This window comes from Meleagris gallopavo, chromosome 1 (genome assembly GCF_000146605.3).
Source record: "Meleagris gallopavo isolate NT-WF06-2002-E0010 breed Aviagen turkey brand Nicholas breeding stock chromosome 1, Turkey_5.1, whole genome shotgun sequence".
In the NCBI taxonomy this organism is placed as follows: Eukaryota; Metazoa; Chordata; class Aves; order Galliformes; family Phasianidae; genus Meleagris; species Meleagris gallopavo.
This window is the reverse complement of record NC_015011.2, coordinates 169930588-169943167: the sequence shown is the minus strand read 5'-3', so window position 1 is coordinate 169943167 and position 12580 is coordinate 169930588. Positions and strand designations below refer to the sequence as shown.

The following is a 12580-nucleotide window of genomic DNA, read 5'->3' as shown; positions in this document are numbered from 1 at the left end:
ATTGCTCAGCTGTTCTTTCTTTTACATATCTACCGAAAAACTTAGAAAATTTGAAATTTAGGAAACTTTTCAACAGAGACCTTTACTGTCGAGTACGTGACCCCTTCTGGTGAGAAAGTAGCTGAATGTGATACCATGATCCCAAGTAGAAACAACCCTCTGAAAGGAAATGGCCTTGTATCTGGAAAGTCATTGGGAGACTTTGGGAGCACGGAAGGGTAAAACAGATTGTGAATGTCTGTTTTCTCTACTTTAAAAAAATAAAAAGAAAAGGAAAATACAGAGAGTGAAAGAGAAGCAGCAGGAAGTTATAAATAAGAAATCAGTTATAAGAACAGCAGTACTTGGTGAGATCAAAAGCCAATTCAGTCCAATGTATTAGCATCGTTATAAGTATTTGTTTAGGGACATCTTTAAAAAAAAGAAGGCAAGCAGAGAAGAATGCTTCTCCATTTAGTTTCTCAGCTGCTAAACTTTATGAAAGAAAATGGTTTTGAGCCAGAGAAAGTCTTAGTTTTTAGTAGCCATCGACATTTTCAGCCTAGTTTTATGTCAGTCTCTGGGTAGTCTACATTACTGCTGCGCATACTGTAAAGTTTGAGGCCTTGTTAAGTAACACAAAAGGTGTTTTTACCTGTATTTCTGTAAATTATGCTGTCAGATTTTTCAAATCAGATTGCATGAAGTCTACATATACAGTTGCTCTGCTGTTTTCCCGTATCCTATTACTTTAGTTGCAGATATAAGTAGCTACTGAGAGCCTGACCTATTCCTTGTGGCTACAGCTACCTGTCTTTAACATCAACCATATCTGGAAATACAGACATGAACTTTTGGGTGGATGTAATTTTCTAGATGAGAACTTTGCTCTATGTAAGATGGTTAGACTCATCTCCATCAGCAATCATATATAATTAAACTGTAAATCTGGGAACATGATTCAGAGTCAGTGCTGATATCCTTAAATGATGGATACAAAGTTAGTTGGTTTTGGGTTTATATGTTACAAATTATTTATCTAAACAGATTATTTGTGGATGGTAACCAAAACCTCTCAGGTGATTAGAACACACATTTGTTGAGCTGAGAAAGTGGTCTTGAAATCAAAGCAAGCAGTTGTATTTCTCTATGAACAAGAAGAATGCAGTTGTGTGGTTGTGTGTCTGATCAACAGTAACATTTGCATTCTGGATATTTTCAGTTCTGCAGTGTATGATGTGTTTATTTCTTTAGAAATTCACTTTGGACAGAGTTTAATAACTGAAATTTTCTTCTCTAGATAAAAAAGGTTGCAATATACCTGTGTCGCAATAATACGATTCAGACAATGGAGGAGCTTCTTTTTGAGCTGCAGCAAACTGACCCAGTGAACCCAATAGTCCAGCACTGTGATAATCCTCCATTTTACCGTTTTGCCGCCAGTAACAAAGCCTCAGCTGCAGCCTCTGGTATGATCTAAGTATACTTTTCAGTTGTGTTTTCTACTCTTTCCAGTCTCCAAGTCTTTGAAAAAAAGTTTTCCTTTGAAAAAAAAACATTTCCTGAATGGAACTTTTGTACCCATTCAGATGTGTGTATATATAAAATGCAAGTTTCAGGGCTTTGTTGCAAATTTAAATTACAGTTCCTTTTAATTCCTAATGTTGCATAAGATTTGTAAAGATACATTTAATATACTTTATATATTTGGTATAGTTCAGAATTCATGAGGCGGTTCTATTGCTGTCACTAGTTTCTCAGAACAGGAAGGCATCACTAGTGCTGTCACTGGTGATGAAGTCATCACCAAACTAACAGCTGAAAACCGAGAAATTCAACCATTTGAAAATGGCAATTCCATTTTCAAAGGCCTGAGGCTATTTCAGTCTGCCATAGTCAAAGCTACATAAGAGACACTCACCCCAAATTCAACCTTGCCAATGTTTTGCCAGGTTCTTGGTAAACAAATTAGGTCAGCTGAGAATGATCATAGTCCAAGCAGTTGAAGAGCATCACTGTGTTAATTTGCCTCTTGAAGCATGTAAACTGCAGATTATTCAGCCGTGCAAGCAGATCATGTGTTGTAGAGGTGGCAGTGTTCATTCATTTGTGCAAGTATTGTATTAGCAGCATGATCACTTCGGCTGTGACTACTGAAGGAGTTAAAGTTATATGCTTTTATTTGTGCATACTGTCTGCAGCAAATAACAAGTTTCTTTTTGACATCTCATGTACAGGAACCACCTCAAGCAGTAACACTGTTATAGCTGGCCAAGATAGTTTTCCTGATGTAGAAGAGAACAGAATTGTGAAAGAGACTGATGAAAGGTTTGTGACTTCTTTTTCTCCAGAATGTATGCATTTTCCAGGTCTAAGGGTTAGATGTTGAGCAAAGTTAAGCTTGTTTTCTGAAAATTCCTGTTGTTTAGAAGGATCCTAAGTGGCAGTGTCCTAATAAATCCATTTTTAAATGAGAACATGTATAATACAGCTGTTTACATGGTTCTCGCTCCTGACTGTTGTTCAATAAATATATGGCAATTGAACATCTGTTAAACCTACACTGAAGGAATTGTGCTATTTGGATCATGTTTTCCTTGGAATTATCTACGAAGGAGAAAGAAATTCAGTGAGTCTGTATGAAATGATATATATCAAAGTATTTATTAAAAATCAGGTTAGATCATACCTTTTTATTTCACAGACAAGTAAAATTTAGTTTGGAGATTTATGTCCATGATTGCTCCATTTTTCTGGATGAAGTGTTTTGCAGAGGAAAATGATGTAACATATTTTGCTTAGAAACCATATGCTCAGTCTTTTACTACATATAGTACATGCTGTCAAATGATGAAGGAGTAAATGCAAAGCTTGAAGCCCACCTGATACTCAAGCACAGGCGTATTTTTTCTCTCATTGGAATTCACTTATCCTTGTAAGAGAACTTTGAATGAATTCTACTAGCATTTGTTAGTAAGTGTATTAGTATTACATTAGCCTGTTGCTCCTGATGGTGATTAGTATCATTTCAACATTCCAGTCCACCTTTCAGAGGTTCAGGCTTAATGGTACAGAAACGGTTACATGAGGGAACATTTCTGTCCTTCAGACTGTGTACTGTATGTGTGCATGTTTGTGTGTGTAGAGTTAGATTTAGATTACTTTTTAGTTGAATTGCAGATAAGTTGAATAATTTTCATTTCCTGTCTTACTTCAAATCTAACTATGTTTTCAGCATTGCTTATATGAATTATATAAATGAAGGTTTTTGATAGTTAAATCTGTCAGAGACTGTATGATAAAGCTCAGATAATAATGTGAAATAATTTGTTAGAATTCCTTGCTGGCATTTACATTATTAAAGATGGTAGTAATGGTAAATGCATCGGTACTTCTCAACTAAACTTAGAACTCAGTCTTAGAACATCCAAGGCATATTAAATGATGTTTACAGAAAGTAACAGATTGTAAATCAACTATTCTCATTAATGGTGGTACTTTTGAAATAACACAAAACTAATCAAATAATGTGGCTATTTTTATATATTGCAGAAGCAATATAATGTTAAATGAAAGGCTGAAAGGCCTTTGAAGTATCTCTCAGTGATCCAGAATTTCTGTGTGTACAAGTTCAACATTGTCTTGCATAGATTAACAGCATAGTATTGCATTAACTTTAGTTGTAATGTTTAAGTTTTTGATAGATAATATAATATTATCTCAATGCCTGTCATCTGACATAGGGAATCATGTTTGTAAGATCACTCTTGTGTTAGAGAGTTTCAGAGAGTGTGTTTGTTTAAAAAATCTGCCCTGCTCTCAAGCTGTTTCTAAGGCCTGTGTTCTTCACTTGTTTCATATCAGAGTTTCTCTCTACATACTTCTCTGTTCTTGTTTTTTTTTTTTTTTTCATTTTTATTGTTCTCTAATGAGACTGTCTGGTTTGGAAATTTTATAGTATATGAATGGATAATTAAATAGCCTTCAGTATATGTGCACAGCATTAGTAAGAAATTGTATTGAATGTTATGGAGAGAATCTTCAAGCTTCTTTTGTTTGATAAAATTCTTTTAACACAGTTAATTTCCTACCTTTGCATAAACCATCATGTTTTACTTCATCACTGGTGTGAGCCTCCAGCATGGCTCCTCTCCCTGCTACTTCAGGCCTGCTAACACTGACAGCATAGGCAAATGAAGGAAGCACCAATAAAAAGTTTATTTGTCGTGGCAGATTTGAGGACAGTTGTGAACAGTTTGTTCTATCTTTAATATTCCATGACGACTCTGCTTGACATGCTCTTGCAGTTGCTGGATTATCCTATTGAAGGATTATCTGCTGCCATTCTTGTTGCTTTGATAGTTGTGTAGGCTTGACATTGGACTATTCAGTCAATTACTGGTTTAGCGTTTTGCCAGAATTTTGGCCATGAACGTGGGCTGTGACAAAATACCCACTGTAAACAGCTTACATCCAGGGCAACTTAAGCACAGCTTCTTCATTCAAGAAAAGCAGCCATGTGCAGCATGAGAATTCCCCCTCTGCTAAATTTTATAAGCTCATGACCCAGCAGCGCCTTTTTAGAACTTCTCAGAAAAGTCTTGTGAGAGCCTGTTTTTATGAACATAACATTGTGTTCAGATTTTTGTCTACTCCCATATAAAAGCAAACGCATGAGGAAGTGTTTTCTTTGTAAAGTAAGCACATACATAAAGCCCAGATGTTTTATGTCAGTATGTTTTTAATGAAGATTTTTCTTCTATTCGAAGGTTCAGTAATGTAGTCAGAGCACATACTCGACTAGAATCAAGGTACAGTAATAGCTCCGGAGGATCTTATGATGATGACAAAAGTAAGTTCTGTTACTCAATTTGATTAAAGTTCTGTTGTTTGATGGGAGAGGAAAACATTCTTCTGACAGTGGGAGGCTCTCTGGTTAACTTCTGTGTAAATAGCAATGTATCATCAGCATGAAGAGCGTGTCCCTGTTTTACCTTCATACCTCATTTATTTCCTTTGTTTAACTTCAGTCAAACCTACTTAAAGGCAAGGGAACTTCACTGAAGGCAGTAACAGACAATTCTCCTGTCAGTAACACACTGCATCATACACAGCAAGGTGAAAAACATCCCAGAGCATTGCAACAAGTACTTTGAATTGCTCCCTTTGCCAGCATTTCCCTTCGATTCAAGTACTATTATATGAGCATGAAGAAAGGATTTAGTAACTTCCAAAACAAAGCCTTACCTCTTTTAGCTTTTCTCTGCTGTCTGCAACCAATATCTAACTACAATATGTGAAACTCTGATAGCTGGGGAATGAAATAGGGCTCCAGAGTGTAGTTGTTCTTCATTGTGTATTCCTGTTGAGTAGACAACTAGCAGATCCTTGAAGATAACCAAGATATTTCCATCAACTGTTGAATTACATATTTGCCATTTGGATAATCTATCTGATTTCTGAAGTGAATCATAAAGAAGCCAATCTATAGAGTTCAGTTAGGACCTAACCAAATATATAAAGGCAAGACTTCCTTATAAAAATTCATTTCTGTCATAGTTGAGTCAGGTGAAATAAAATAGAGGCCATAACATTTTTCCTTGGTGCTAAGGACACCAGCTGGGGATGGTATTTTGACATAAAAAGAAAAGAATTTATATATTCCTCCAGACAAATAATTTTTTTGTCAATACTTCTCTGCAAAACATCAAAATAGGCTGATTTTTACTGTATCAATTATAATTTTTCATAATTAGGAAGTACAATATTTACAAAATACTGCATGTGTACATTCTGCAGTATTTAAATACACATAAGAAGTGTATTATACATATTAAACTCATTGGGTTTTACTACAGTGATCTGGTTCTCATAACTGTCTTCGAGTGCCGCAGTTATTAAATTTCTTCAGCAGATGTTAATTGGAGTACCAGCACTAATCAGATCTGCATGAGCAACCTTTCAAAACAGAAAATGTTTATATTATCAGAACATTCCTCACAAGTAGCTGGTTTTGACAAGGGCTTTTGGCAATGAAAAGAATTAAAATGCTGAAATTTTCCTTGGGTTTTTTAGAACTTCTCCTCCAACCACTGCTGAAATGATTGTTCCTTCCTGCACGTGCAGACTTTATAGGAACAGGGGTTCTTTCCACAAATATATGAATACCTAGATGTAAAATGAAATTCTTTTCGCTCATGTATATAGATCTCTGTATAGAAAGTAATTCTTGTGTCACCTATCAAGCTGGAATATAAATAATGCAGCCTCCCTTGAAAAAGTGAACTTGCTCCCTTGGGCAGGCAGCCCGGGCTTCCAGGGATTTGTTGGTATGGCCTCCCTCCTCTCCAGTCTACTTGAGTGTACATGCATTGCTGAAGACAGAAATAGGAAACACATTCCTCTAAGACAGGGACTCTTGTTCAGGAAAAGGTCGCGTATGAAGGTGCAAAATGCTTCTTTATTTTTCTCAGTCCGTTACATAAACCCATGAAAAAGTAAGTGGGGAACTGGATCTTTGTGTGGATTTTATGAAGCAGTTTTATGTGAAGCACTTAATCTGGTGGTTATGAATAGTAACTGTGCAGTGCTTTTATGTGAAAAGCATTTGGCGAATATTTTCTGGTTAATCCTCATAAGATGAGTTAAGTGCACTTGCTGTACTTTGCTACTTTATCAAGGCACTTTATTCTGCTTTATCTATAAATAATAAATCATCCTTCAGAAGATGAGAGAAACAAGTGGAGATATAAATCATAAAGAATTGAAAGGTCTCTTGGAATTCTAGGGCTGAAGAATGGGAATAATAAAGTTGGCATTATAGTACCAATTGCTGGAGTAGGTAATGTATTGAAGAGCTGTTGAAGAGCTGGAAAGCTGGTGACATTTTATCAAAACCATTTAGTGATGTTTAATAGAAAATCTGGCTCTGGTACTTCTTGAGGCATCAAAACACTGTGTCCTGTGGCAAAGCCAACAAGCATCAGGTACATATAGGTAAAAATAAAAGGCTGAGGATAGTGGTGAGAATTTCAAACCTACCTGAAATTAAGTGTAACAACAACACAGCAAAGCAAAAAAATAGCATTCTCACTGCAAATTCATGAGGGACAATGACTATGCATTTCTCAAGAGCATGCTTTCCATGGCATTGTATTGCAGACTGCCAGACCTGAGAATTAAAAACTGCCTGATGGGAAAGTCAAGAAGAGTGAAAGGGAATAAAATGCAAGATAGATGAGCTCAGCTGTGCACAGCTGAGAAAAGACAGAAAGTGGTGAAAACAACTTACTGGACTATCATTGCAATAAGCAGGAAGAAAAAAAATCCTATTGTTTATTAAAGTACAGCAGCTACTGAAGTGAAATTAAACACATATTTCAGAAATTCAGTAACTCAACTCTACTGAGAGTGATTTTTATATTCCTTGTATCTCTTTCCTAATCTGGGATACTTTATTTCTGCCTTTGTAGCATCACTCAGCAGGGTACTACTAGTGGGGAGTTAAAGGAATGTGTCACTGGCACGGAGCTCCTTGCAGCAGATGGCTTCTGACAACATCTTCCTTGGCTGAACTTTCCTCTCATTTTTGAAAAGAAAGTCTGTTGCTTGTTGGTTTGTGATCTGGATCCAAAGCTACTAAGTGACAGCAGGGATTCAGCTGCAGCATATACAATTCAGTACTGTCTGCCTGGAATGTGCTTAATTTCCAGCAGTGTGAAAGAGGGATTAAAAATGCATCACTTGTTATTGAACACTGGAATTTGCAAACCTAATGTCATCTTATCACATTATTCCAAACAGCTGAGCTGATGCGTTAGCATAAACTCTATTTTATTATTTCTTCAAGATTATTGACTAGGTTTTTCTGAACCCTGTTTTAATACTTTTCTATGCAGATGACCCTGTTTCTCCATATACAAGCTGGCTACTGAATATTGTTGAAACCAAACAGCCACATCCCCTACCTATGCCTTACAATGGAGGATGTTGGGCACCACTTGTAGACTACCTCCCAGAAACTATCACACCCCGAGGACCCCTTCATAGGTGAGCAATTTCTCATTCTGACAGTGAGATGCTTCATCTTACTGGTTGGCCATCACTGAACAAACCTGTCCACCACTCAGAACATTTAAAAAATGAATCTTTAATTTCTGCTGAATTCCTGCACCTTGATGTTAAAATACAGCTTGCAATTCTTCCAGATTTGTATCAGAAAGTCTATTTACAGTATAGGACATCACTCTAAGAATCAGACTGAAGCAACAAAGCCTAAAGAGAAAAGGGAAATTTGTCTTTCCTGAACCTGTTTGGCTGTTACTCGTAGCATTTTTTTCTCCTTGATCTATTATTCTAACTGGGTTATGTATATTATGAAATTCCTCTTTTACATCATTTGTATTGACATTAACTGATCTTTTCAGTAATGGATACTTACCTGCTTAATACTGTAACTAAGTTACTTCAACATTAATCATACCGAGAAACACTGCACATTTGGAAGTGTGTAGTACTGAATTTTACAATGCTGAGGTTTTATTTCTTCTGAAATAATAGTTGTCACTTTTGATTTTTTCCCATTTCCAAGAAGTTTCAAACTGATCCAGCGATTTAATTTCCAGGTGCAATATTGCTGTCATCTTCATGACTGAGATGGTAGTGGACCACAGTGTAAGAGAAGACTGGGCCCTTCACCTCCCTTTGTTGCTACATGCTCTCTTTTTAGGTAAGACCAGCAGAACAAAAAAAAGAAAAAAGAACAAAAAAAAGAAAAAGATGTAGACTTGTAGGATTTTTTTATGATTTCCTAAAAAAATATTTTAAAAAAATGAAAGACAGATAGAAGTTTGAAGATATTCAACTTCCTAAAATATCTGCAGTGAACATAGAACCCACCTAGGAGAAAGGCACATGAAACTCAGGCTGTGTACATTTTTATTTGTGACGGGCAGCTGGCCAGTCTGTGCATGCTTCAGACGTGAACTACAGACAGAAGTGCTACCTCTTCTCTTTGCAAAAGTATTATGTAAGAGAACCAAGATGAATGCATTGCAGAGACAGTGAAGGTAGGACACGGATCATTGGAAAGCAAGCTTCATTAATTTAACTCCTAATGGAATACTTTATTATGTTTCCTGTTACTTACGTGATCTTAGAGGCACTCCTTTTCCCTCACTGCTGTGTCTATTCCTGACCATAACCCAATTCAACCAGAGGGTGATACATTCCTTATCCTACCCCTTACTGTTATGAAAACTTCATGGCCTATTTTTTAGCTCACAGGAGCATTTAGCATTACGGAGCCTACTGCTTTTCACCAATCAACACAGCTAGAAATTTATAAAATAAATCTGGAGACTGTAGTCCACTTTTCATTTCCTCACCGTAATTACCACCAAGCTTGTGCACAGGCGACGTGGGAGGGGTCTGCTGCTCAGCAGGTGATAAGGATTTAGCTGGGAGTTCAGAGCACAGTGATAGAATATATGTGATATACTTTGGTGTGCAGCTGAAGAAGATATTTCATTCTCCTTTTCTGTTACTCTGTTATCAACTGTTCTACTGGAAATTTTTTTATGAGTTTTTTTTTGAAAATGCATATTCATCAAATACTCAAATATTGTGTATTTTTGCAATGGTTTCAAAACACATTTCAGTAAACACAATAAGAACAGTTAGGAGCATGCTGGAAAGGACTTCCCAGGTCAGTCTCATTGAGACATTTCTCATATATTTCTTACTTAGAAGTTCAATTCCATTTTTTGGCTGCCCATAACAATTTTTTTTTCTTTTTATGTCGGTGTCAACCTTTCAAGTATAAGAGAAAGCTGAATAAGAAATGCCTAAGTGTGTGAATCAAATGAATAACCATTAACTGATGAAACAAACTCTTCAGTATGATTTGAAACAAGTTACTGTAACTAGCAATTGGAGTTAGAAGTTCTCAGAAGAAAAAAAATAGAAGAGAAATAGAATGTAGCAGGGTAGTTACTTCAATTAAGAAAGCTGTAGGGAACCATCAGGGAATATATGCAGAAACACAGAATATTAATAATCTGTTGTTAAAATGTCATTACTTATTATTTCATGCAGTAATGTTTCAACATTGTAGTATTTGGTGAGAAACAAGCAGAAATTTTGAGTATCTTTTGAGACAGTCCCTTGGCTAAGAGCTTTCATTTCTTAAATGTTAAATTGAAGTCAAATGTGAAGGCAAAGCAGTAGCTAAAATGACATCATAGCCTCTAGGCTTCAAATTCAGTTTCTCAAGAGCTGTTACACAGAAAAATTTCTGTAGTTTATAGTAGAGCTCTATTGTGATGGTATAATGAAGCAATGCTAAATGTGTTCGCCACAGATATGAATGTGATTGAAAATGGAGTATTTCTGTCCTGTCAGAATGTGAGAGGGCAGATGCATCTGACTGAAAAGGATCCTGGAAATAGTATGGTGGCTAGCTGGGGACCCTTTGTCCTTCTGTATATCAAGAGGACTGGGGCAATACTAGTGAAATAATTCTATGATAAATGTGTTTAATATGCTGATGTGAATCTGCCTAAGTCAGGAGTGTATTAGAAGCACCGCTATTCAACTCTTCTGCAACCAGTGTGAAATTAGGTGAGCCAGCAAGACTACTTTACCATGAAAACATGTCCATGCCACAGAAGTGTACCCTCTCAGACACTCTTCCAAATTAGAGGATGGCCCAGTATCACAGAAGGACAAAGAACTTCTCACTTGTATATGTCAATATTTGTTTATAATCTTAGAGGTTGAGTGTTCTTCAGTCACAACTGCTGCCAATACAGAAGTTATCTCCAACCAAGATAACTTGTTATATTTTTTTCACTCCGTATGTTAAAACAGGATAGGTTGGAATCATTACCTCCCGGCAGACAGAGGGAAATGGAGAAAGGAGAATAGGAGCAGAGACCTAAAGAAGCTGAAAAAGTGGTGGAGAGGTTAGCAGTGCTTCTTTTGAAGGAGGTTACAGGCAGATGGGTGAGGCAGAGTCACAGGATCTCCAAGGAGATGATAAGATGAGCTGAATGCTCATGACTCAGACTATGGCAATATGAGCAGCTGCATTTTTTAGGCCAGACAAGAACCAACAAGAAAACACTTGACTTGAAAGGCTTGTTGGCTGCTGCCACTTTGAGTGAAGAAGCTGCTTTTTAAAGAGGAATATATCCTATGAAAAGTAGGAGAAGAAAACAATTGAAATATTCAGCATTAAAGTGCAAGGAAGTTTTTATAAATACCATGTAAGATACTGAAAGAGAATTGAAAAAATGTTTATTAACACACAGTGTGATTAATTTTATGAAAATCTGCTTCCGTTATGTTGGTGATTTATAATTTATTTTGGTTGTGTTAAAATCTGGGAGCACGCAAACAGCAATAGTGCTGAGAAGATCAGGGTCCTTCAATGCTAGACCTTCAGTTTCAGTTCTGCACCCTGAACTGATGATTCATTTCTCATTCTGTCTCACTGGTAAGTGACATTCTTTTTCAAGGAGTTTTGTCTGTCAGTTCCTTTCCTATAAACCAGCATTTACTTCTTACAGTCTGTACTAGTTTTAAAACTGACCTCTGTGCAGGAAAGCAAAATACTGTAGTAAGCAAGGTAGATATGGCCAGCACCAAAAAGCTCTCATCTTTCAAGGTTTTTTGGCCCTAGTGAAGGGCCTAAAAAACCTAGTCAAGGTTTTTTGGCAGAGAGACGTAATGCATAAACATATATTGCTATACATTATTTTGTATCTTCTCAGTGGAATCTCTGTCTGGCATATACACAGACCTTTGAAGTAAAAATACAAGTAGCTTGTCCGGAAATACCGCATCTTGTTTGTTTGCACTGTTACCATGAACTGCCTTGGAATTTTTGCTATTTCTGGAATGAGAACTTGTTTATTATTGCTTCGTATTCAGTGATTGCTGTAACCTTTCCTTTTAGGTCTTGACCATTACCGCCCTGAGGTCTTTGAACACAGTAAGAAATTACTGCTTCACCTTCTGATTGCATTGTCTTGCAATAGCAACTACCAAGCCATCGCATCAGTGCTTCTTCAGACCAGAGAGATGAATGAGACCAAGACTCTGACAGTACAACCAGCATACCTACCTGAATATCTTTATACAGGTAACAGAGATCAAAGAGAAGAGAAAGAATGCTGCATTGCACCGAGTTTTCTGAAAGTAAAAAAGTACATTCATAAAGGCTGTTTTCCTTAAATGTAACTGTTTTAATAAATATAAGTAGTAAAGTAGCAAATCCAAAAAGTTTCAACTAGTATTAATTCCCTGTGAGCCACACCCAAATTATTATTAAATAACTTCTCATGATAGTGAGAAAGTTGTCTGCATTAAGCAAAATATATAATGTAAACTTTTAAACATAAATACGGCTAATGAATTCCTAACTTTCCCCTCATGGACCAGGAATGCTTTAAATAAGGGCAATCAGTCCTTAAGTTTAAAAAAAAATAAAAAAAAAAAAAAAGAAAAAGAAAAAAGAAAAAGAAAAAGAGAAAAAAAAGAAAAAAGAAAAGAAAAAAAAGGAAGAAATACTTCCAGTATGGGAAGAACAGCTGGAATA

The 12580-nt window shown here is 36.4% G+C and overlaps 1 protein-coding gene across 1 annotated transcript in view; it reads left to right on the top strand.

Moving 5' to 3' along the window:
- The window catches only part of FRY (FRY microtubule binding protein), a 129224-nt gene that overhangs the window by 67618 nt on the left and 49026 nt on the right, over window positions 1-12580 (top strand). The window contains exons 33-38 of the mRNA XM_010728931.3: window positions 1280-1448; window positions 2217-2307; window positions 4749-4831; window positions 7878-8028; window positions 8604-8707; window positions 11939-12124. Coding sequence (XP_010727233.2) covers window positions 1280-1448; window positions 2217-2307; window positions 4749-4831; window positions 7878-8028; window positions 8604-8707; window positions 11939-12124 — 784 coding nt within the window. The remainder of the gene's footprint in view (window positions 1-1279; window positions 1449-2216; window positions 2308-4748; window positions 4832-7877; window positions 8029-8603; window positions 8708-11938; window positions 12125-12580) is intronic.